This window comes from Anolis sagrei, chromosome 2 (genome assembly GCF_037176765.1).
Source record: "Anolis sagrei isolate rAnoSag1 chromosome 2, rAnoSag1.mat, whole genome shotgun sequence".
Lineage (NCBI taxonomy): Eukaryota > Metazoa > Chordata > Lepidosauria > Squamata > Dactyloidae > Anolis > Anolis sagrei.
The window spans coordinates 75,209,788-75,235,479 of record NC_090022.1 but is presented as its reverse complement, the minus strand read 5'-3'; the positions used below and the strand labels follow the sequence as shown (position 1 = coordinate 75,235,479).

Sequence of the window (25,692 nt, the reverse complement as noted above, 5' to 3'; positions counted from 1 at the left end):
ATTATGTGACACAGCTGAATAAGGCTGACTTTCCAAGATGCTCTTTCCTTAAATCTCAAATAACTGCTAAATAAGACTCGATCTAAACTGACCAAGCCCATGACATTGAAATGTGTTCAACACAGATTCCAAGAAGTAAAAGACACTGACATGGAGTTAATGTAATCATTTTTGTATTTAACACATGACAGCATTGAGGAATGATTGCTTACAAGTATATCAGATACTGGAAGAAAGATGCAAATGAGAAAAGAGCCTGGTGTGCAACATCTAGTTCTTCATGTATAACTGTTCAATGTGATCAATAGTTTAATCTTTTCATAGACTTTTCAAATCTCACTTACTATAAAGAAGGAAGGCTCAAGGCACAGATGCACCACTTCAACGTTTACTAGAATCTACTTTTATTTATTTATTTGGGACATTACTATCTTGCCTTTTTCTGAAGACCCAAGGCATTTTATAGCAACAATTACACACAAATATAAAAATTACCATAAAATAAAATAATCATTAAATAAATAAACCAGTAAAATTCGGCTGCCCTGATTGATACTGGCAAAGCATTCCAGAGTTTAGGTGCTGCATCCATAAAGGAGCTGTCTCTAGCCATTTTTAGGTGCAGTGTGTTCCTGAGCTGAGCAGAGAGGAGTGTTCTGCTGCTTGATCTTTGGGGTCTAGCTGGTAAGACTTGCTGTCTCAAGTATCCTGGACTGAAACCGTGTGGGGCTTTATAGGTTAAAACCAGCACCTTAAATTGAGTCCGGAAGCAATATAGGCATATCCAATTCAGAATACACTCTAGTGTAAAATCCACTAGATCACCATTAGAAGTTTGGGGAATGGTAGTTTACCAATATATAAGCTCAAGGATAATACAGCCCATTTAACACCTCCACCCACCCACCACCTTTAATTGTCCTTTTTGGAAAGCTGGTACTCACACAAAGATGTTGTCCTTTGGCATAATATTACTCAAGCCTTCATCCATTTGGAAAATTTTGTGAAATCTGTGATTATAAACATCTGTCACTACCATCTGAAAGAGCAAACATTTGAGACTGAAGTGGGAATTGAACAATAATAAACTAATGTTAACAACAGAACAAAAATTATCTAAATCACTTGATATCTAAGTAAAGAACAATTTATATTACACATGTTCAACATTGTGCAATGTTAAGAAAATTACCTGTCAGGGACTTACAAGACATGTTTAGTAGAGCAACTAAGAAAAATGCAGAACTAAGTGATCGAGTTTACTGATTCTCAAAGGAGAATCAGTAAACTTGATATACATATTTCTTTTCTTTTAAAAATAGCACATTACAAGGGAAAATACCCGAGGATATTTCCAGAATAAAATAGTATTTTCTTCTTCTGGTCCTAGAGAAAAAGATATTAAGAAAAGCTTTCACTATACAGAATTCTGTAAAACCCAGGAGCTACTTCTGTTAATACAGAAAAATAAAAACATCTCTCTTAAGTAGTCTGGATACAGTTCCCTTTCCATTATGTATTTTTAATACACACATTATAATCTGTTAGCAGTCCGAGGATAAAGTCAACTAATAGGGCACACATTTCAAAAGTAGTGGGACACATAATTTGTTGTTATAGCAAACAAAAGAAAGACACAGTAAAATACTACTCATATTCAAAAGTTTTCCTATTGGAAAACTTATCTTAGACTAAACAGTTTAGTTTAATATGGGCAAACAAATTACTATTCATATACTACAATGATTCGTTACATCTATAAAAGCTCTTTAAACCAGAACTCAGAAATAGCTTTAATGAACAGTATTTCTGAAAAGATTGAGCAATTTTTATGTGTGGTGTCACTTTCCTAAACCATTATTATTATTATTTATTATTTATTATTTATTTCTTGCATTTATTGACCGCCCCTCTCAGCCCGAGGGCGACTCGGGGCGGTGAACAGCAACAAAGAAAGACAGTGTACAGTGAATCACGACAATACAAACCAGACACATACAACACAACATATACTTATACTAAAAATCCGCTTCGTCAAGTCCTGGGGTCATAGCCGAAATTCGTAGTCCTAGATCATTCCAGTGTCATTCCAAGATACACTCAGTTGAAGGCCTGCTCGAAGAGCCATGTTTTCAGGCCCCTACGAAAGGCCATCAAGGAGGGCGCCTGTCTAACTTCAGCAGGGAGGGTGTTCCACAGCCGGGGGGCCACCACCGAGAAGGCCCGCTCCCTCGTCCCCGCCAGACGTGCCTGTGAGGCAGGCGGGACCGAGAGAAGGGCCTCCCCGGATGATCTCAAGGCCCTCGTGGGCTCGTAGGCCGAGATGCGGTCTGCAAGGTATTTTGGGCCGGAATACTTAAAATTCATGCTTTTACCTCTAGAATCATTTAATCAAATAATATTTTTGCATATCATTTTGTCAGTCATAATTATTTAAGCTTACATTTTCTGCAGGAATCCCAGAGAGTTGTGAGAGTGCATCACAAAGGTCCGATACACCCCCCATCATTGGCACCACTACTCGGCACTGGAAATGAATAGAACATAAAACTTACAGCTGGCAAAACAAGACCTAACCAAAAAAATACAAATGATTGACAAAATGATTTCCAACAATAATCAGTTCTGCTATTTTCTTGACAGGAAACTCAGCCTTGCAGATTTTCAAGTAAGTTGCAGTTTCTCATTTGGGCAAGCTACATTTATACAGTCTTTTGTTTCTTATAAGAACCATGGCACTCATCAGTGTTGCTAGGTCACAAATGGTTTAGGACAGTGGTTCTCAACTTTTGGTTCTCCAGGCATTTTGGACTTCAGCTGCCTGGGATTTCTGAGATTTGAAGTTCAAAACACTTGGAGGACCAAACGTGGATAACCACTGGTTTCGGTGAATTAGTGCTTAAATACAGTACATTATTATAATATATTCTATATGAATCTCCCTTTGAAAAAGGTTCAATAACTTCAGTTGATACAAATGTTTCAGCTTTCGTTTTCACCAAAGACAACTATTAGATCCTGTGGATTCAGTTCTTATTTTATTTATATTTCACCTTTCTCCCAGAATGGGATCCAATTTATCATTGCCTCACAATCCATTTTCAATTCTAATATGAAGTGCTGGCCATTATATTTATAGGTTTCAAAACAAGATTTGAAAATATGGGTCTCCTACACAAGGGTAACTGGCAGACAAGGTGGGGATATCTTGTATCACATGACTTCCAGAAGTGCAGCTAATTAATATACTGGAATGGGCATTTGCTACAGATAATCCCAGCCTCTTCACCCAGGATACCACATTAATCCTTCCCTGATAGCATTGAAGTACTGGGAAAATTCTTGATTGCTGTAATTTTAAATTATGATGTAAGATGATTTGGAAATCTGCTGCATGAAATGGAAACTTAGGGCATTTTAAATAATTCTAAGCAATGTTATTGCTATAACACAAGACACAATTTCCACCGAGTACCCATGGGAAGATGGGACAGGGTATAAATAAAGTTGACTTGACAATTTCCACAAACACACTAGAGATGTGTACTCTTTTTACAGAGAAAATATTACACAAGATTTTGGAGCCCTTTTAACAGACTTGGCAGTTTACTCTAGAGTAGATTATATTTATGCCAAAGCATGATACAAATCTCTACTTACTTGAGATGGTTTGCGTTGTGGATCTGCAAAAACGAACAGCACCTCCATTGTTCGATCTTTTTTCATGGGCAATGGAAGAGTTAAGTAGCAAAAAGGATCAAAAGTCACTGAAACTTTAGAACATTTGGGGCAGACCAATGTGGATTTGAAGAGACCATGAAAAATATCTACAATGATGGAGTCATTCCGTAATCGATGATTCTCCCAGGCTTCTTTTGCCACCACCTATAAAAGTATAACACATTGCTCACAACCATAAGCACTATATAACTTAAGTTTTGAATTCAGATGAAAATTCTGTTTCTACTGATTAGAATTTAAATTATTCAAATATCAGAAATAATGAGTATGCCTGCTGAGTTTCCAGTCTCTTGAAAGTGGGGGAGGTGTATATAAACTTGTGCACAAAGTGTGCACACAAACCTAAATTGTTACATCCAACTCAGCCTCTATATATTGACTTATTAAGCAACATAATGGGTTGGACATTTTTTTTTCATGTGATGGATTTTTGAACCCTTTTATCTTAGAATAACTTCTAAGATGAAAAATGGATACACATTCTCCTCAAGGAAGGCAGACAGCAAGGAAAGTGAATGGTTGAAAAGGACTGTTCTCTGTCTATAGTGGCCTTTTATACTACACTTTAACCCCTAAGAGAAGATTCACTTTAAAGTGTACCGAATCAGGTCTGCCATTAGCATCCTTCAACTCCAAGTAGGGTTTCTTCTTTACACGGTTTAGATCCTCATGTAAACCATCCAGAAGAAAGGATAAGAGCTCCTGTGAATCTTGTTGCTGGTACCCTGAAAACTGAGGAGCAAAGCGGCCAACCTGGGTCTAAAATTAAAAACAGAAAGATGTCATCAAACGAGAAATAAAACAGACACTACCTTAACAACAGGGTTCTATTTAGTATGGGATTTTTTGGTAAATTTTATTAACAAAGAACATATACCTTCAACACTCATAGCAACTATAGAGACAGTCTCAAAATACTATCAATCAATAGATAATAAAAACCTTAATAGAACAATTTCAAATTATATTAATTAGCTAGCATAAAGCCAACTATGTTTGTAGTTGTACATTTTTCATTAGCCTAAGGACAGTATCTGATTGAGTGTTCATTGTGCAATTGGTTGATCTTTGTATCTGGAAGATCTCAAAATAATAACCCAGCAACAATTCTCCAGTTTTATTATATTCCCACATTATCTTGGAGAATGACCTTTTGCAAGGAACTAAATGTCCTATTTGGTTTTGCTGTTCCTCTCAGTAGATGATGGTATCCTTCTGGATTACCTGAAGGATTATATTACGAAGATAGAGTTGGAAGATTCCAATCCAACATTTTAAAAAATAATCTGTCATGGCCTTGATTCTCTCCCCCATACTAATTCATATCTACGTATAGACCTGTGGGGAAAGATGCCTGAGGCCTTTTAGAAGAAATTGTGATCAACATGAAGATGGCATTTTCCCTCATGCTAGCCATACCAAGAATACTGACATAATCTGGAGAGAGCAGACAGAATAATTATAATTATAATTATACTTTATTTATAACTCGCCCTCTCCCCAAATGCACTCAGAAAATACTGTTTCACCAACACTGTCCACACTCCTGGCAAGAATTCCACCTTTTATCTAAGAATTAGTTTCCCCAATGTCATGCAGTAAAGCATGACACCAAAAACGTTACTAGCTCTACTTACTTTGAAAATGCGGGGGGCTACATGAGTATACCTCCCAGACCACATCTGTTTAATAAGTTCTGCATATGCTTCTGCAATTTCTCCTCTCATTCCTAGAGGGTTTTCTTGATTTATTTCAGCTTCATATTCATCTTCCAAGAAGTATTCTGTCAGTGGGGGAGTGTTACTCAAACACTAAGAGAACAATGAGAGAAAAAAGTTACATAAGGAAGAAAATAATGTCAACAGCTCTTCTAGGCAAAAATAAAGATTGTGATAACATCAAGAAGACAACTTGCAAAATTAGACTGCAAGGTAACTTAAGTATTACATATGGATTTTGCTAAAGAAGAAACAGGAACACACATGAACTGATGTGCTTTTATTTACTTCGAATATATGTAGCTTTCATACATTACTTCCAAAAACCAGCTTACATGTGTTACTAAAACATGTCAAATATTGAAACAGTACAAAATTCCAGCCCATGTCAATTTTTCAGAAAGTTATATGACTACAATGACAATATGGCACAAATATGATCCAGTGCCATTTAAATATAACTTGAAAACACAATTTCCGAGTGAATCCCACCCCTTTCCCCATAGCTCATAAACTGTCTTAGTACAGCCAGTTAATCAACCACAGAACAAACATATCAAAAGGAATTCAATATTAAAAGCCTTGCGTAGCCTTTGGTGTTCCAGCACAGCAAGCAATGGAATAAAAATGTCTTCCACTTTCTTATATGGAATGTTGTTGTTTTTAAAAGAGAAGTAAAATAGTTTTATATTATAGAGAAAAATTAAAAAAAATAAGAAATTTTAGCTGTGGGATGGAGGGTGGGAAGTCAATTTTTATATGCTTTTTGTGGTGAGGGGCAAAATAGCGTAACTGTGAACATTTCATGTTGGTGCTTATATACTGCGAGTGGTTTGAAAAGTTTTTATCTAGTATATAGTTCTTGTGCGCTCTTCTGTAAAATAAAAAAATTAAAAAATCAAGTAGCAACTATAAGGTCATACAAATATCCAGAGGCAGATGTCAATGTAATCACCACAGGCTTCCAGTTTTTTTGGATTAGATAGAACCACAAGTCCCGTGGAAATCACATGTGCAAAATGTTCCATGTTCCATCCATGCATCAGATAGTGAGATAAACCATAATCTGAATCCCTAGCTAGCGGCTGCCATGGACAAATCTGAGATATAGCCAATGTAAATTTCTCTGTGTCTCTCAAGAATTTTGCTTATCTAGCTTTTCAAGTATATAGGGAGCTAATAAAATTGTATATTTTAAGACAGAGAAACTATAAACTTTAAATACTGTAATAAAGAATTCTGAAATAGACTGTACCAGCTCTTTACCTGTAATGCTGAGTTCATGAAACATGTATTTCCTAGGTTACTGAGACCACAGAGGCCAGGCTGTGACTGCGAAGAGTTCTCTCTGTTGTTGTAGAAGTTGCAAGAAAAGCTAGAGCCCCTGCAAAAAAAGAGGCATCAGTAGATCAAGTAATCATTTTATGCTATCAAAATATTTACAACCAGATAAAAAGCAAGTATAATACTAACACAAATAAATCATTTTGTCACTTGCCTTTTCTTATGGCTCAAGGCAGGGCACAACGTAGATAAATACAGGCTATCCCTGAGTTATAAACATCCAACTTACAAACGTTTCATAGTTATAAACGAGGGTGAGACAACAGGAAGTGAGAGAAATCTACCCCTAGGAAGGGAAATTCACTCCTGAAAAAGTTATCATGGGGGAAAAGGTGTCTCCACTGAAGCTTTCTCACCAATCCCTGTTTCCACAACAAGCCACATTTTTCAAATCCAATGATCACAGGGACAGAAAGTAAGGTGAAATTTTCAGAACTGGGGCACAAACAGCAAAACAAACATCACAGGGTGTTAACCCCTCTTTATGCTATCCAATTACCAGCTTACAGGAGTTACACTTAAAAATGTACCTGTTCTGAATTACAAACAAATTCAACTTAAGAAGAAATCTACAGAACCTATCTTGTTCGTAACTTAAGGGCTGCCTATACATACATAAAACAAAGTACCATAAAGTATATATAAAAATATGAAAACAGCAATACTAATACAATGTACATTAAAAATTCATGTTTTGAAATTGACTGGGTAGGCCTTACCTAAATTTTGACAACTCATGTAGCTGTCAAATCTCTTCTGGAATATCATTCCAGTCTTGGGGCAGTGGATGAAAAGGTCCTCTGGTGATGGTTACCAGTCAGGTTCTGGCTGGTTGGACATAAGTGTATGTGGACTGAATGGGAGAAGGCGATCCTGTAGGTAGCCTCGACCCAAAACATGTAAGGCTTTAAGGGCAATAACCAATACTTTGTACTTTGCCTGGAAACTAACTGATTTTAGTATGGATGTTATATATATCTTCCCGTAACCAGCCTGGCTGCTGTGTCTTGAACTAATTGAAGTTTCCAGATTTGGTGCAGAGGCAGCCCAATGTACAGCACATTACAGATATCCAACCTTGAGGTTACTAAAGTGTGCACTACCATCTTTAGTTCTTCCAGTTCTAGAAAAGGGCACAGCTGGAATATCAGTGTAAGATAATCAATGCTGAGTGTATTTCTATACTTTCAAATCTGTTACTCATACCTGCTTTTCACAAGCAGCAAATAAAAAACACACACATATAGTGTTACCATTGCTAAGAGGTTTAACCATTCACCATCTATTGTTCAGTGTTCACATCTTACCACTTTAGCTCTACATGGATATTATTTTATAGGTATAATCTCTGTGTGTGTGTGTGTGTGTATAATCAACATTGTATATATTACCATACATTATGTACTTTCCATGTTGTTTTTTTCTTTTCTCACTCTTTTCTTATACTTTAAAAGTTCAACAAAATGTAAGACATGAAATGGAAGTCAGCCTGTTCCCTAACTGCATAACAAGCTTTCTTCAATTAATTTTATTAAGATCTTTTGTGCCCTACTTTTCACTTTACATTACACAAAAGGAAACAGCAATCCAAATACAGTCCTTAAACCATATAACTAAAAACCACTATAAAAAGCTACCTAAGCACATCCACATCCATATAAAAGCATACAATCAAAAGGGATTTTAAAAATAAGCACCTAACATTACAGCACCACCAAAACTCTTGTATACAAAACTACTCTTGCCAGTCTTCTAAAAACTACCAGGAAAAAAAGTGACGGAAACTACCCTCAGGGGAAAGTCCAAAACGTTGATGCCACCATTGAGAAATAACAACCCTCTATATTTCTGACACCATGGGAACCTGGAGCAACAAATCCAATTTTTTATTTGGTTTTACTATTATATTTAGGCCCTAAATCCAAACTTAGACCATTTGGGCCTTTACACTTCATGATAAAAATCAACACTTGAAACTGGACTGAGAAATAATTGGAAATCAAATTTTTCTCTGTAAAACTTTGTACATGAATGCTGGTTTAAACTCAGGAATGCTGTTTACAACTCTTCAGCTACCAATGTTATGTTTTATTCGTAGGTTTCATTCTGTGGAATTTCTTCAGCAGAATGTGATTCAGGGGGATTAAAGTGTCCCATCTACTTGGAAGTTAAAATATTCCATATGAAATCCCCTCTTATTACAAAAACATTCCATGTACAGTACATTGAAAAACTGAATGTATGCAAAGAGATCTTGGAGCACCTTAAGAGACTGAGAGAAGGAAGTTGTTAAAATAACCTTTTGTGAACTAAGGCTGATTTACACTGTAGAATTAATGTAATTTGGTGAGGCACAAACACAATTTGGCAAAGAAGGCTAAAGACCTTGTAAAACTACAAGCCCCGTGATTCCATACATAGCACTGAGCTGTGACCATTAAAGTGGTACTAAACTGCATTAATTCTACAGTGCAGATGCACCCTAAGCTACTTTCTTGATGTTGAGAAACCCAGCATCAGAAAGAACTCAAGTTCTTTCTCCATCTCTAATCTAAACTTATGTAAAATGAAAAACATATTTACTATAATCTTTATAGTAGAAATAGGGGAAATACCTATTGTTGTGTGATCAAATACACTCTTGTGAAATGGAACATACATTCCATGAGTCCTCCCTATAGTTGTTTTGTGCCCCCGCCCCCTGCATGCCTACCTCCTTCTGGGAGGTTCTCTAAACCTGCTGATTCAATCCAGGAGGAGTTATAGGGAGCTAAAGGGAGAGTTGGAATCAATTTGACTGATAGAAGATGCTCTGATGAAGCATAGTAATTGTTACATGCAATCTATACCTCATTATTTTGTCAGCAGATAACAATCCTTTCTCCAGTGATTAGCTTCCAATTTATGAATCAGCTCCAGTGGTTGTTTCCCCATCCAATACTCCACATATATCTATTGCTCCCTTCTTACTTGTACTGAATATGAATACTAACACCATTGTTATCCAACAACTGTGGAATCTGAAGTTGCCAGGCACCTGGGCCAAGATAGTGAGGTATGGTAGAACTTGGCTTGGTGGAATTTGACCCTGGCCTAAGTCTAATACTAACCAGTTATCCAGACTAGTTCAAAATGCCTTGGAACCAGTGTAAGGAAACTACTGCTGTCAGATCAAACCTATTGATCTGTCATTTGCACATGTTTAGTAAAACAACTGTTTTACTAAAAATGCTGCTCCATGCCCCAAAGGTCCACTGAGGTCCAAAATCATGGTGAAATACTCCCTCCTTCTTTCAGCTGTGCTTCTACAGGGATTTTTAAAAGCAAAAAATTCAGGCAGCAGGAGATGCGACTCTTCAAAGTCCCATTCCCATTACATAAAGCTACATGTTATTTTAGCCTTGAAGAATACTAGACTGCAGTGTTTTTCCATCAGCTACTGTATAACAACAGGCTGTTACAAAATAAAAATAACTGGCACGTCTGAAAAGAAATGTTACCAACTCAAATAAATACAAGTTAGAACAATTAAAATGCCTGTTTGTATATACAATAGATATACACATAGCAAGCTTGCAAACAGGACAGACACGACTCCCTCCAGGGCAGGACCTTATTTAATAAAGAATAGAATGTATAAAAGCATTCAGAGAAAGGAATGTACATAAACGACGCATTCCTCTTACCCTTTGCCATGACTGGAGTTCAAACCATAGGAGTTATTGCTATCACCATTTGTAATGGTTGAAGAGGCAACTACTGAGGAGCAAGAACCTGCTGATGATTTTGAAGAGGTAGCTAGATTTCTGCTTGTTGCAGTGCTTGATCTGGGAAAAAAAGAAGAAGCTGTCATACTTTCCAGATTCTTTGTGTGTGTTTGTTATTTTTCCAGAATAGTAATTTAACCTATTGGGTATTTCTGGATTTCCAACAGAGTAAGACAGAAAGACTGAGGTACCAGATAAAGTGGAGCATTTTCAATTATACAGGACAAGTACTAGGGATTCAGTTTCATTCATTCTGTGTGAAATTTTTCTACAGTGAAAATAACAACCACATTTAATTGCCAAAGCCTTGAATACAGTAGCCAGTTTCAGATATGATAAAGGACTCTGTAAAATGCCACTTCCAACTAAAAGATTGCTGAATCACAGCTTAGAAACCCTATGCTTGTACCAGGTACTGAAACTCATTAATTTAAACCTCTTGCTTCTCCCAAAAGTATAGTTTCTCTTCTCAGTAGTGACATGCATCTACTGGCTCACGTGCATTTTTAAACTGGCATAAAAGATAGCAAGTATTATTTCCGATAATTTGCAATTGATTCCTAGGTACAGTTTAACAATGAAGTCCCCCAAGTAGAGGTTCATAACACCAGTCTTTTCAATGTACACCACCATTCTAAAGGAAAAAAGACACTTGTCAGCTGGACACTGCGCCAGAGCTTTTAAGTTAGTGTCTTTTAACAGTTATTGGTTTAATTTATAGCCTGCCTTTCTCCCAGTACAGTAACCAAGGCAGAATGTTAGTTTGTAGCAAGTTCAGAAACAAATAACACTGCAAAAAACTCCCAAAAGTTAAGGAATAGCTTGATTAATTTCTTTTAAACTCTGAAGCAATCCCAACATTGCCACACTGTGTTTACAGCAGGAGCAGCAAAGAAGAAAAAGACAACGACAACAAAATGAAGCAGCTTTAGACACTACCTTAAAATTAATTATCTAACTCTTTTACGACATTTTGAAGAATCTAACAGTGATTTTTATAAAAATGCACAACCAAACAAAGTTGATTCACCTAGTTATAATATATAGCTCAAGTGGTTGAAAATGACTTGGGAACAGGCTCAGTTAAGAATGAAGTAGTGTTTAGAATAAACAGCCCTTTCCTTTGAAGAAATTGCTGAGCATTTCACTGCATCTAAAGAAAAAATATTGTTCCTGTAATGTAGAAGTATAATTCAATTATTTAAGGCTACATAAAATAAAACTTAAAAGGGAGCCCACTTTGTGTACTAGTTTTTTGCCCAAATTATATTCCTCAGACTTAAGAGTCTTAAATAATTAAACACCGAAACACCGAAACAAAACAAAATACAATGAAAACACAGTTGGGAAAAAAATGAAAAATAAGTCAGAACAATGCCAGGTTGAATAATGATATCTCCCAGAGCCAATTCTTCACTGAGCAATTGTATCGAAAGTGAAAAGAAGAAATGTTTACTTTGTCTGTGAAGATTGTCTTGGCCAACTGCCATCTTCATTCTTTATCTCTATTAATACTACCTAGAAATGAAAAATAAAAAATAACAGTGTTGTGATTTTTAGGAGAATGTACAAAAAACAAACAAATTAATGCTTTCTTAAGAAAGAACTAAGCGAAAACAGTTTCTAACCGCCTACAAGTAGCTCAATAGAGATAGAGGAGTCACTGCCAAACTGATTTCAGTGACAAATGTTAACACCAATAATTTTAAGGGTCTAACTAAATCTGCATTCAAATCACTTTTTTTAAAAAGTGCAATCAATACTGATAGTTTACAAGGGTAGTACTAGAATTGATACAAGATACCAAAAATTCCATCATCACCACCAAAACATTTTAGGATACAACAATAAAAGTATTTAGATTTCTTACCTGTCCCTGATAGAGACCTGCATCTTGTATAGTGCTGTCAAGTTTGCTTAGTTGTTCATAGGTATTACTCATATATCTGCTCCATAATCTAATTTCTTTTCCATCAGGAATATTAAACTGTTTCCTCATTTCTTTTTCAATGGTAGCTGAAGAGAAAAAAAAAACTCACACCATGTATTTTTAGCAGCTGCTAATAATGGGTTATTAAAAATGCAATCCTTTCCCACACTTTCTTGCTGGCACAAAATACATTTTAAAAGTTCACATTCATCTGAATTACTTTGCACTATTATTACTGGTCTAACATATGTAGAATGGTTTTATATTAATCTAATAATCCTGGGTCCTGGGATCATAAATTGAAGATTGGAACATATATTTAAATTTAGAAAGTTTTGAATTTAAATTTCACGGCATAAACTATTTGTATATTCTCATTCTAAACATAAGAAATCTCTTTTTCCCTTCAAAATAAACCTATTAGTTTTTTCCTAATCCTAAAACCCATAATGTTCCAAAATCTAAAACTTTCTTATATCAGTGTCCTGCTTTCTTGCAGATGGTAGTTGCTGCACTCCTGCCTGTTTTTTGAAAGGTGGAAGTGGGCAGCTGGTAGGCTGCTCAGAGATCTCTTGTACAGAACTGTACTCCCAGTTCCCCAAATGTCACTTCACTTTTATCATCAGTCCAGTCACACACCCCATACACAGCACAAGTAGCAAATGAATGAGACCAAAGATTGGAGTGATAATATGCAAACTATCTGTATAATGGTGGAGGTGTGGATTTGCATCAAGCACTAAACTTGGATTCCCGCCATTACTCAGATATATCAAAATCTGGTCCCAGGCATTTTGGATAAAAGATACTCAATCTATATTACTCTCCAAGCAGAATTTTTTTAATGCAAGAAGAACATCTGAAGTTCAAAATAGCCACTAGCAGTAGCTAAGGTCAAAAGATAAGAACTGAAATATAGCAGCACATTACTTTGCAATGATATATGTATATCAGACAAACAGCATTTACCATTTTACAGGAAATTAGCTATTTTCAACAGAATGTAAAGAATACTACAAGGCACCCCCAGAAAATAGCAAACTATTCCTGCTCTGTATAGTTTTCTAAAAAATTATTATAAGGCATGTAGAAGTGTTGAAAGAGGACTTGTGGCATTAAGAATGACTCACCCACAGTATCTGCTTTGCTGAAATAAGAGCTTACAAGATTAGTAGAGTCGTTGTTTTGACATAGCTTCAACTCCAAAAGATAAACCTCTACTTTACAGTGCTTCACAAACAATCCATACTCCACAACCTAAGAAGAAAAAACTTTTTGTGAGACAGGTACAAACATCTAGACAGCAAAATATTTTATGAAACCAGCCCTTCATTTTCACTTCTATCACATTTTTAATGGATATAAAATCTGTAGCAAATTATTCTTGCTCAAATCCACTCATTTATAAACACATTGTCAGTCATTTTATTTATCTAAGCAAAGATTCTATAAAACTGCATGTTCAGTTCCCAGTAGTCTTTAGCCATACATATCTACTGGGGAGGGACAGCTGCCTCTTTTTCTTGCTCTCAGATATCTTCCCAGGACATTATAAAGAGTGGAACCCTGAAAAATGTACAACACTTTGCAAATTTCAGACAGATACAAGGGATTTAAATTAAAGAAGTTTGTATTTTTAGAAAAGGTGCCACAGAATCCTTGTGTTTTGTGGCCAAGTTGCACAAACACTTACAAAGTTAAGATGCTCCAGCATTTTTTTTAATCCCTGAAAATTTTCAGGAGGACAGGTGGAGGAGTTGTGACCAATATGTGACCAATTGAATGGCAATAACATTACAAGAAAAGTGTAGGAAGCTGCCAGGACAGTGATAGATATGTACAGGTGGGAAAGGCAGAACACAGCTGGTTAGAATTACAACTGAGCAACAACTCCCAAGACTAGACTCTTCTAGTCCTATATAAAAGTCAGAAAAGTGAAGGAAAGTCAATGCAGACATGTCTGTTTCTTGATCAGAGAGAAATGCACACAGTTAGACAGGAATTTTTGAAAACAGAACTCAATGGGATTTATTTCTGAACCACATACAGACAGATTGCACCAGAAATCATACTAGGATCACAAACACTTACTTTCCTCACAATTGGCTTCTGTCCCTCTATACAGCCATACCAATTTACTAACTTATTCCAGGCTTCAGTAGGAACCAACACATAATCCAATTCATCAATAAGGTGCTCTTTCAAAGTCTGAGTTTCTGAATCTAAAAGGAAATGGAATAAGTTACACTCAGAAAAATGAGCAAACAATTCAACACACAGCCATCCTTCAAAGCAGCAGCCAAACAGATACCTTTGAAAATCTTCACAGGCAATTCAAATAGTCATGCCCATGTGGAGTGTTACTCAGAAACCATTACCTTGTGTTCAAAAAATAAAACATCTAATCTATTCAAATACATTTTCAAACTGTGTGATATTGAAGGCTTCCTAAAATTGTACCGCACAGAACTGGAAGATAAAGCAAATAAGAATTTATAAAACTAAAGGACACATACTATTTTTTTCATAATGGTATGCAGCAATGGACATGATCTTCCAGCCTATAGGACCAAACTGACCCACTAGACTCAGCCTACAAGTAATGTTCCTCTCCTAAGTTCTGCTACTTGTTTTGGAGTGATTCTCCCACAGGCAGTTTGCCATTCCAACTGGGAAAACAAGCTGCAGGCCAGGGAGAATCCTGCTGTTGTCACTGATCTCAATGGAATGTGAAATAAAGCCTTGGTATTACCAATTTATGAAGCCAGTTTCTACTTCTTTTTGCACATAGAAGAAAAGCATGATTTCTAGGAGAAAGAAGAGTCAGATGACTGCCCCCTCTCCACGTACACAGATTGGTCCTCAGGGCAAACTTCCCCCACCCTTGATATAGAGAGTTTCTAAAGAAAACAAGTAATTTAGTACTGCTTTCTGCCAAATTCATGACAGTCACAACTTTCTGTAAAATGTGTCATCTTAAACCTATTGAAGGCCTGTTCAAATATTATTTCCAGCTGACTCTAGTTTCCCTTTCACTTTTCCCTGGAAGTTCCCTGAAAGGAGGAGCAACACTGAAATCCAAGCCCAAGGATCTTCAGAATACTAAGGGGGGCAGCAAATGAAAAGATATTTAGATTTTAAGTGCGTCACTTTACCAAGTTCAGCATATCACAAACCTGATCCTTGCATCAATGTTAGAAAACTGATTGAGAACTAAAGCTCTAAGAAGGAACTGATTGAGACATCCAAAGATTGCAAAACACATATGTCTAAACATCTGAAGTTCAACGGCCCACTAAATATACCAACTTATGAAGGGGCTGTGATCATATCTGCCACCAGCATATGTCTTCTTTAGTTCTCTTTCTGTTTTTATGTAAGAAAAAAAAACCCTCACAATCAGCACTAAGTGAAGGAATGGAAGGTGAGCAAACAAATGGCAGTAAGGGTGTGAGAAGCAATTGTTGAGACACTAATTTAAGGGTGGAATCTCTCCTCTCGAATTCAAAAGCAGTTTGGATTGCAACACTTGCTAGAAACCAATTATAACTTCCACAACCAAGAGTTTATTACAAGGGAGGTCCAAATATTACTTCAGAATTAGGAAAACACGCCTAGAAGAGGCTGGAATATGAGGGCATAAAGCCTCCAGATATATTCGCCCTTGCCAAACCCACACAACCTACCCTCCCCAACCCTTTTTATTTCCCCCCAACCATGTTTACCTGCAAAAAGCCCTGAGTTGTCAATGGGTCCTGGGTAGAGATTAGGCTCCCCCACATTATACAGGTCCCAGCTGTCAAAGCCCACGTACTTCTTCCACTGCTTGAACCACCGGCTGTCAATCAGGTACCTACAATTATGAAACGAAAAATGCACCGAGGTGAGTGTGCGTGGGGCGGCCCAAGATTCAGGAGAGAGGGAAGGAAGGAAGGACGGGAAGGCATTGCTAAGGGTCGACGGGGCGGTGACTCAGCAGCACCCCTTCGGGGCAGCCGGCTAGGGAGGGAGGGAGGCAGGAGGAAAGAAGAAAGGTCCTTCAGGGCCGCCGTCCCGCGCGCACTGCTCCCTCCTGCCCAGCCCCCTCCCTCCGGCCGCGCGCGTGGCCATTCGGAGGCCAACGGCCCCCGCGGGGAAGGGGGGGAGGCGCGCGGCCTAGCCCCGAGCCAGCCCTCCTCCTCCTCACCAGGACTCCCCCGGGCACAGCGGCGTCCCCAAAAGCGGCGTGAGCTCAGCCCGCTGCGTCCCCGCGTCCGGCCTCGGGCTGGCCGTGGCTCCTCCGCCGCCGCCGCCGCCGCCACCGCCGCCGCCCTCGAACCCTGCTTCGGCGGCCGCCATGACGGTTGCGCGCGCTGCTGCTGCCGGCCGGCCAGTTCTCCTCTCCTCTCTTCTCAACTGCGGCTCGCCTTCTTCGCCCGTCGCACGCCCAAGGGCGGCACTGCGCATGCGCGACCTCGACGCCCAGGCCCTGGCGGATGAGAACGGCAGGCCGCCCGAGAGACCCGGATTCAGCCTGGCCTTGCGCGAAGAGGGCAACGACGAGGGTGCCCGCCCGGGTCCATCTGCACCGAAGAGTGGGTGCGGTTTGGCAGCTCTTTCACTGACATGGCTTCATGCGCTGGAATCCTGGGAGCTGTAGTTTGGTGAGGCACCCACACAATTTGCCTGAGGAGGCTGAAGACCTTGTAGAACAGCACCTCCCTTGATTCCACAGCATGGAGCCATGGCAATTAAAGTGGTGCCAAACTGCATTTATTCTACAGCAGGCCTGGGCAAACTTGGGCCCTCCCTTCAGGGGTTTTGGACTCCAACTCCCACCATTCCTAACAGCCTCAAGCCTCCTTCCTTTTGCTTAAGCGACTGAATGGGAAAAAGGAAGGGACCTGAGGCTGTAAGGAATGGTGGGAGTTGGAGTCCAAAACATCTGGAGGACCCAGATTTGTCCATACCTGAGCGACAGTGTAGATCAGGAGTCCTCAAACTTTTTAAACAGAGGGCTGGGTCACAGTCCCTCAAACTGTTGGAGGGCCGGATTATAATTTGAAAAAAAAACCCATAAATTCATATGCACAGTGCACATATCTTATCTGTAGTGCAAAAGACACTTAAAACAATACAATAATTAAGATGAAGAACAATTTTAACAAATATAAACTTATTAGTATTTCAATGGGAAGTGTGGGCCTAGTTTTGGCTGATGAGATACGATTGTTGTTGTGTCCTTTCAAGTAGTTTCAGACTTAGGTTGATCCTGAGCAAGGGCCGGGTAAATGACCTTGGAGGGCCACATCCGGCCTCTGGGCCTTAGTTTGAGGACCCCTGGTGTAGATGCACCCTTGAAAAACTTTTTAAAAGAGTCTCTTAAACTGGACTGTGATCAGAATCATGTAACTGGGATGTGAAACTGGGTTGCTGGCCATTTTCCAGAAGCATTGTCTCCTGATGCTTCGCCTGCGTCTATGGCAGGCATCCTCAGAGGTTGAGAAACTGGAAGTTGCTTCTGGTGTGAGAGAATTGGCCGTCTGCAAGGATGTTGCCCAGGGGATGCCCAGATGTTTTACCATCCTGTGGGAGACTTCTCTCATGTCCCCACACAGGAAGCTGGAGCTGATAGACAGGAGCCCACCCTTCTCCCCAGATTTGAACCACTGACCTTTTGTTCAGCAGTCTTGCAACTAAGAGTCAGGCAATAGCTAGTAAGTGAATTGTTGTGAGAACAGTCTGTTTGGCACTATTGTTAGTTTTATGACTGGTTGAAGTATCCTGTTTCTTAGGCCCCTTCCACAGTTATATAACCCAGAATATCAAGGCAGAAAATCCCACAATGTCTCCTTTGAATTGAGTTATCTGAGTCCATATTGCCATATATTCCAGTTCAAAGCAGAAAATGTGGAATTTTATTCAGCTGTGTGTAAGAGACCTCTTATTTTTCCCCATAAATATAGTAGAACTCTATGTGAGATACCAGCTCTCCTTCCATTTGTATTAAGCTTATATTTAAGCCATAGCTTCTGGCTCTCATTGCTCACCTGTCATCATGTCACAGTAATAAGCAAGCTAGGTTTAGAATTTACTGGTTTGGGGTATTTAATAACTAGCAGCTTATACTAAAACAATGGCATATAAAAGAGGCATAACACCTGAATAAATCTCCACAAATTTCAACTCCAGAAGTGTCACCAGTTTTACAAATATATAAAAAGGCAAATGTATTTAGTTCTGAAAAGCTCAGAGGATATATGCTAGGTGAGTCTTCCTACAGAGATTTCCCCATCTATGTAATGTGTTGTACAGTCAGGAAAGCTCTCTGCTCTGTCCTTTCAGCTTTGGGTTTCCAAAACTGAAAGGGAGGGCTTTAGGCAAATTTGTTTCAGTTGAGTATGGAAATTGAAGCAGATGACAATGTTACTCTGTATATGCTACCCACTCCTCTGATCTAGTTTGGCTTTTATATTCTAACTTCAAGGAGGGCTATTTCATTTTAACTGTTCAATATATTGTGCTGTTGGAGGTGAAAGACTCTAGCTCTTAGGGCATCTTGGAAAAGGTAGTAAGATATTCAAGATGGGGTGTTTTTGTTGTTTTTTAAAAAACTTAACTAACCAATTTGATCAAGACAGAAGTGAATAATAATGTAGACTGCAGACTCTGAGATCATTGTAAATATAGTAGTAAAGTGTCCTCATCATGCATTATCTGAACAAAAACTGGAACAAATAAGTGAATTTGTGTTGCAATACAAATAGCTCAGTTATAGCTATGGTTTTCAAGCATTTTATTGTTTGACAATGATTTTCACAAACTGCTGCAGTCAACTGTTTTCCCAATTTAATTTACTATAGCTTCACACAAACTTTTAGAAGATCAGGTGCTTTTCAAGGCTTTAGAAAAAGCACCATCATGAATAAAATTTTGATAGAGAATAGAAAATTAATATCAAGAAAACAGCTGACAAGTCATAGAAAAATAAGCAGTGCAGAAAAGGACAAAGTCTGGTACTCAGGAGTATTGCTGCTTCACAAAGTATGATTTTAAGCCATACATGCTACAGCACATTGTGTTGATACTAAACTGTAATATTTGAAACACATATCTGGAATGTTTAATGTGTATGCGGACTAGGGATGAACAAAAGATTGATAGACTTAGCAGAGATACTATGCTGTAATGGGTACCTATTAACTTTATAGCACATTTAGAAACCACAAGACATAAGTGTCACCTTATGCCTTATAGGTGAGAGGAAATAGCTAAAGGTACAATTCACATTATAGCATAAAAACAAACTGCTCAATTTCAGAAAAGCTTTGCTGTTGTAATTCACATACATAATTTCCCTTCACACAATGAGATTGCTGTGTTTAATATGGGACATACAATAAATGTACTGTAACATGGGAATTAATACATTCAACCCTAGGGTAATTCTAGCTGAAAGCAAAGAGGTGGAAAGACATTTCAGCAAGATATAATATGGTTTGCTCTAAGGAACTTGTTGAAGCAGCTTTTCAATATCATCCTGGATCTTGATGGTTTCAAAGCGCCTGCTGTAGCGTTTGAATGGTTTCCCATCCGGACCAATGAGGAATTTTTCAAAATTCCATGCGATGTCATTGCGGCACACAGGAGACCAGATGATGTTCTGTGGGTGTGTCATCAGAGACACAGCGTCATCATGTGGGTATGGCAATTCTTCTTTCAGGAATTTGAAGAGTGGGTGAGCATTTTCCCCATTGACCTCACACTTCTCAAACACAATGAAGTTAGGCTCATACCCATTGCCTGGGCGGACATACTTCAGTGAGTTCAGGATCTCCTCATTGGTGGTATTCTCCTGTTAAAGGATAGAGGGGACACAATCTTAAATCCACAGCTCAGCAAATAGCATTTAATCCTTTGCTTCCCTCCAAACTTTGTCACTAGTAGTTAGATGAAATATAGCCAAAATATATTCTTATATACATTCCAATGGACTGATATGCCAGCTTTTCTACTTGCCATTGAAATTATGGAATTTTCAAATTTTTAAAAAATGTAACCTATTGCAGCATAAAAAAGATTTCATAAGATTTTATTGCCACAGCACTAACTTGAAGTTTTCGGTTTCTAACAGAAACTACAGTTTGAAAACGGAACTACATTTAGGGAACAGTTATCTGCATCCTCCAATACAGGAAAAACCCATAACATATTGCCCAATTGATCATAAGTATATTGGGGAGATGCTGCAGAAAGCATACTAGATGAATCCTTTCCTAGGAGTAAGCTATATACTGAATAATAAATACAGAATTTGACAAAAACTCAGACCCAAACCTGGGCAGGCCTATCTACAGGTTAATATGAGTGCTCTACTTTAACTCTCTCAGAAAAAGAACAATTCCTGCTCTGAGCAGAGTGGCAAAAGGTAACACCTTATTTATTTATTTCTTATACTTGTACCCTGCCCTTCTCACCCCTGAGGGGGGACTCGGGGCAGCCTCACAACAAACAACATTCGGTGCCATCATAATGATAAAAACAATCAACAAATTCATTCAAACAAAACATTAAACAGTTGTTAAAACATGCCAATTAAAATCCGGGTCCGGGTGAATTCATTATCACTTCAAAACTGCTTATGTCTTCTTCATACAAGCCGCTATTCAATGGTCAAACGCAAGGTCCCACAGCCAAGTCTTGAGCTTCCTTCTAAAGGACCTTAGCCTGCTCTGGGAGAACCTAAAGCGCTACTAACCCTCTCTGCTCTCTCCATCATGGTGCTGTTTTTAACAGAGGTGGCTGGCCACTGAGGCTACATTGGTGCTTTCTTCTCTCTGCAGAATGACCCTCAACTTATCCACCTGTCATATCAAAATCCATAGTTTTGGCCCCAAGACCTGCCCTCAACGTATACATGACATTGACCTATACATGAGTATATGCAATAATAATCTGATCCAAGCTCTTTCAACTGAGGGGGTCATACAGCCTTCCAAGGAAAACATGTGAATTGACCCTGTCCAAAGTAAAGGGTACATTTCACCTCAAGTTTTTCTTCTGCAGCTTTCCAGCCTAGTCAAAATGTAACTGCTTCAAGTTGTTAAATCATGTTGTTGCATGCAGGATTCTGGTACTTCATTTCCTTCCCTGCATGATGTGTTTAAAGTGGATTTTTCTCAGTCTCACCACTATCACAGATACATTTAGTGAGATTTCTTGGCAACTGCTCCAAGGTTGTGACCCCCTCCCACCCAAACTTGTGGTTAGCGTGGTTCCAGTTCAGTTGTTTTCTTCTGCTAGCAAGCAAGGGCCTTTTTATTTAAGAAGGTCTTTGGCTCTTAACTCATGTGACAGAAGGGAAGCTTTAATGAGGCACATTGTACTTTTATTATATTTAGCTCAATCTTAATTTAATTAAGTGCCTAATCTTTGTACCAATAATTTTTAAGTTTTGTACTAGAGGGTTTTGCTATTTGCTATAAACCACCTTAGGTCCTATGCTGTGGGGGGGGGGGGGTGGAGGATGTGATTGGCATCTGTATTTAAGAGCATCTGTGGAAGTGGAGTATAATTATTGGTTGTTTATATTGACATTGTTCTGTTAGTTTTAAAGAGGCTGCAATACTCCCTTTTCCTTAAATCTTGCAGTAGCTAATGCATTAAAAGGGCTTGGCTCACCTTTTCTATCAATAGAAACAACATACCTAAATTGAAACATTTCTTACTGACCCACACATCATGGAAGGACTTCAGTGGGTAATGTTGAATAACATGTACTATATTTGGATGGTTTTATGCAACTGGTCTTAAAACAGTCTGCCATGCTTTGTCCTTCCAGAATAACTAGGTATCCACAACCGAGGGTGGACATCTGAGTTTATCCCTTTTTAAAAATATATATATTCCTCTTTGTGTTTGCTAAAAGGACCCCAACCACCAGCTCCATCCCTATTCAGCATCAAAGACACCTTGATAGATAAACCCACTGCTAGAACATATAAAAGCTTGATTTTCCAAGTCTGGAATCTATGGCAGTGTGGACTTAGATAACCCAGTTCAAAGCAGATATTGTGGGATTTTTGGCCTTGATGTTCTGGGTTAGATGTGGAAGGGCCCTGAGAGAGCTGGAAGAAGAGCATGCGGATGGCTTGAGAAAGTGTGGAAAGTCGCAAAAACAATCCTGTTTCTAGAACCTGAATTATAGCCAGATTTCCCTTCAACTCATTTGACAAACTAATGATGCGAGAACCTAGGAAACTGAGTAACTTTTACCAAAAGTGCTAGAAATATCATGTTTTCAAAACTGCAATAAGAGACAGTTGAAATTCATGGTATGTTGGGTAACGTTCAGAAAAGCGCTATCAAGAGCAACCAGAAAGCAGCTACAGGCAGAGCACCTCTTATCTGAAATGCTTGGGACCAGAAATGTTTTTTTGCTGATACTTATGTACATTTTGGTGTTGGGACCCAAATCTAATCAGAAAGTTTATTATATTCCATATATGCCTAACGGTAATTTATGCATCATTTTAAATCTAATTTTGTCCATGAGAGAAAAGTTTGTGTGCACTGAGTCAGCTGAAAGCAAGGGTGTCACTATCTAGGGATTGTGGCTTATTTCAAAATTTTGGCTGAAGGATGCTGGCACCTGTATCAACATGCTGTTTGTGCTTGGTAAATTCCAAATGAGTGATTCAACTAGCTATGCATTTGTCTGCAAAATAAAATAAAATGACAGGATGCATCTCTCTAGATCCGGAATGGGCAAACTTTGGGCCCTCCAGGTGTTTTGGACTTCAACTCCCACAATTCCTCACAGCCTCAGGCCCCTTCCTTAAGCGGCTGAGGGGGCAAAGGAAGGGGCCTGAGGCTGTGAGGAATTGTGGGAGTTGAAGTCCAAAACACCTGGAGGGCCCAAGTTTGCCCAGGCCTGGTGTAACTGCACCCAAAGCTGTGCCTGCCCATATAAAGAAAGGGGGTTTGGCATCTCTTTCAGATATTATATAAAAGGAGGAGCTTCCCAGCTTTCCAGTAAGGGATGCCTGGCACCAGCCCTCTCTGGCAAAGAAGGCTAAAGACCTTGCAAAACCACAACTCCCAGGCGCCTTTGGCATTTGAGCCATGCCAGTTAGAAGCAGCGCCAGAGCGTGGGTATCCCTGCAGTACTGGGTTCCGCCAGGAGGGGCGCACGGCCCGCCTCTTCCCACTCATTCAACTGTTCGAAGAGCCGAACTCACCTGGTGGCCGAACTGGTTGCAGGGGAAAGCGAGCACGACGAACCCTCGGGGCCCGAAGCGCCGCTGGAGCTCCGAGAACTGCGTGTAGTCCCGGGTGGTGGTGCCTCAGAGGGAGGCCACGTTGGAGACCAGCACCACCTGCCCCGCGAAGGAGCCTAAGTCCACGGACTCCTTCGCTCCCAGCGGTCGCGCCATCAGCCCCGACAAACCACGCACAGACAGACCAGCCATCACTACAGCGCTTGTACGAACCACGCAGCAAATGCAAGCAGCCAAGCGCGGGCCTGCCTTTTATAGCACCATACAAGCCCCGCCCACTAACGCACAAGCTCCGCCCACTCTCCTTGACCTTGTAGCCGGCGGCACTTTTTGCAACCTGGCCGTATTGAGTTGAGAGAGTCCTGCGCATGCGCGACTCTAACTTCCCTCAAGGGGCGCCTTTGTTGCTTCCCGACCATTACACTGGAGACCGTGCAATTTGGCCATTACTTAAAGCTCGTGTTTTCTCTCCCTTGGTTTCATTGAACCCTGCTTTTAGGAGCAAAGTACAATTTACCTCAAACACGCCTTCTGAGAAACACAATCTCATCTCTTTTGCCACATTACGGCATTAAGGCGGTTGGCAAAGATGAAGATGCCACTCCCCAATGAGCCCTTCCTTTTTTCGGCCGAAAGAAAGAACAAAAGTTGGTGATGTGCTTCAGTGGCACCATGCCCTTTTTAATAGAGCGCCTTCTGTGCCTTCCAGACTTCTCTAATCCTGTGCCCCTTCTACCCTGCCATATAAAATCCATATTATCTGCTTTGAAATGGATTTTATGGTAGTGTAAACTCATATAATCCGGTTCAAAGTGGATAATGTGGAGTATCCACTTTGAGAATCTGAATTATGTTGTAAAGCAATGCTTTCGGGCTGGACGCAACTGCTCAGCATGCCTGCCCCGTCTGGCATAAATCTGCCCATGCAAAGTGGGTGAATATCACTGAATGAGACACGAAGAACACTCACAGGATGTTTGCAACCTGCACCTGTTGATAAGACTATAAACTAGCTGGCATTGCCCCCCCCCCCCCCCCCGGCGCGGATGTGTGACAAGAAGTTGCTGCCACTTGCAAGAGAAATAAGGTTGAACACTGTGAAAGCCACCCACTGCATGGCTATCAGCCTCCTCCCAGGAGACTTAAATCAAGGGAAAGTTTCATGATAACCACCACTCCTCTAAATGTTCCTGAGTGCTTCAGCTGGAGGTCAGCTGTGACCAGCAGTGCTGCAGAATTTGAAGAGGCAGGAATGGAGGGCAAAAAAGAGAAACGTGCCAAGAGGAAGGCGCGTCAAGCCAACACCAACTGAGACCGCCTTCCACCTGGAAACCAATGCCCTCACTGTGGAAGAAGATGCAGGTCAAGAATAGGGCTCCACAGCCACTTACAGACCCACAAGAATACTGATCCTGGAAGACTATCCTACTCAGCCAACGAGGGATCGCCCAAGTAAAGGAAGTAAGTAAAATGTTCCTCCAGCAACAGCAAGAATATTCCTGTGGGTAGTAAAATCAGGCAATTTAGTCTAAAACAATCTAACACCTTGTGATCCCTTTATTTTATAACTTTTAGATAAACTATTTTATGCAATGCTTTTGACACAAAATAAAATAAATCTGGTTTATATAGCAGTGTGGAAGGGGCCTTATAAACAGGTGGTTGAATCACCTATTTATTTTATTGTGTCAGAAGCTAATTGAGGGTACAGTTGTAATGTATTTGAAAATGCAAACAAAGTTAAAAACATGGCATGATACTAAATATCCTTTGACCAGAAGCTGGCCACTTGGAGTGCCTCTGGTGTCACTGTAAGGAGGTCCTCCATTGTGCATGTGGCAGAGCTCAGACTGTATTGTAATAGGCGGTTTGTGGTTTGCTCTTCTCCACACTCACATGTCGTGGACTGTGGCCCCATTTCTTAAGGTGCCACA

The 25,692-nt window shown here is 39.6% G+C and overlaps 2 protein-coding genes across 3 annotated transcripts in view; both read right to left on the bottom strand.

Moving 5' to 3' along the window:
* Nucleotides 1-17,049, bottom strand: part of USP4 (ubiquitin specific peptidase 4) — a 36,961-nt gene extending 19,912 nt beyond the window's left edge. The window contains exons 1-13 of one of the 2 annotated variants that reach the window (XR_010909171.1): nt 16,687-17,049; nt 16,226-16,353; nt 14,592-14,722; nt 13,631-13,757; nt 12,441-12,586; nt 12,027-12,088; nt 10,490-10,630; nt 6,726-6,843; nt 5,379-5,552; nt 4,342-4,500; nt 3,661-3,885; nt 2,444-2,527; nt 945-1,039 (exon numbers count right to left, since the gene is read on the bottom strand). Coding sequence is in view for 1 of the 2 variants with exons in the window: in XM_060765733.2 (XP_060621716.2) it covers nt 945-1,039; nt 2,444-2,527; nt 3,661-3,885; nt 4,342-4,500; nt 5,379-5,552; nt 6,726-6,843; nt 10,490-10,630; nt 12,027-12,088; nt 12,441-12,586; nt 13,631-13,757; nt 14,592-14,722; nt 16,226-16,353; nt 16,687-16,946 (1,850 nt within the window). In the remaining variant the exon portion in view is untranslated. The remainder of the gene's footprint in view (nt 1-944; nt 1,040-2,443; nt 2,528-3,660; nt 3,886-4,341; nt 4,501-5,378; nt 5,553-6,725; nt 6,844-10,489; nt 10,631-12,026; nt 12,089-12,440; nt 12,587-13,630; nt 13,758-14,591; nt 14,723-16,225; nt 16,354-16,686) is intronic. The other variant, XM_060765733.2, reaches the window with a different exon arrangement.
* Nucleotides 17,050-19,258: 2,209 nt separating this feature from the next.
* On the bottom strand, nt 19,259-24,039 carry GPX1 (glutathione peroxidase 1). Its single transcript, XM_060765734.2, has 2 exons — nt 23,720-24,039; nt 19,259-20,334 (listed from the first exon to the last, which is right to left on the bottom strand). Exons 1-2 carry the CDS (start codon nt 23,948-23,950, stop codon nt 19,984-19,986), a joined length of 582 nt encoding a protein of 193 aa, XP_060621717.2. The 5' UTR covers nt 23,951-24,039; the 3' UTR covers nt 19,259-19,983.
* Nucleotides 24,040-25,692: the final 1,653 nt, after the last annotated feature.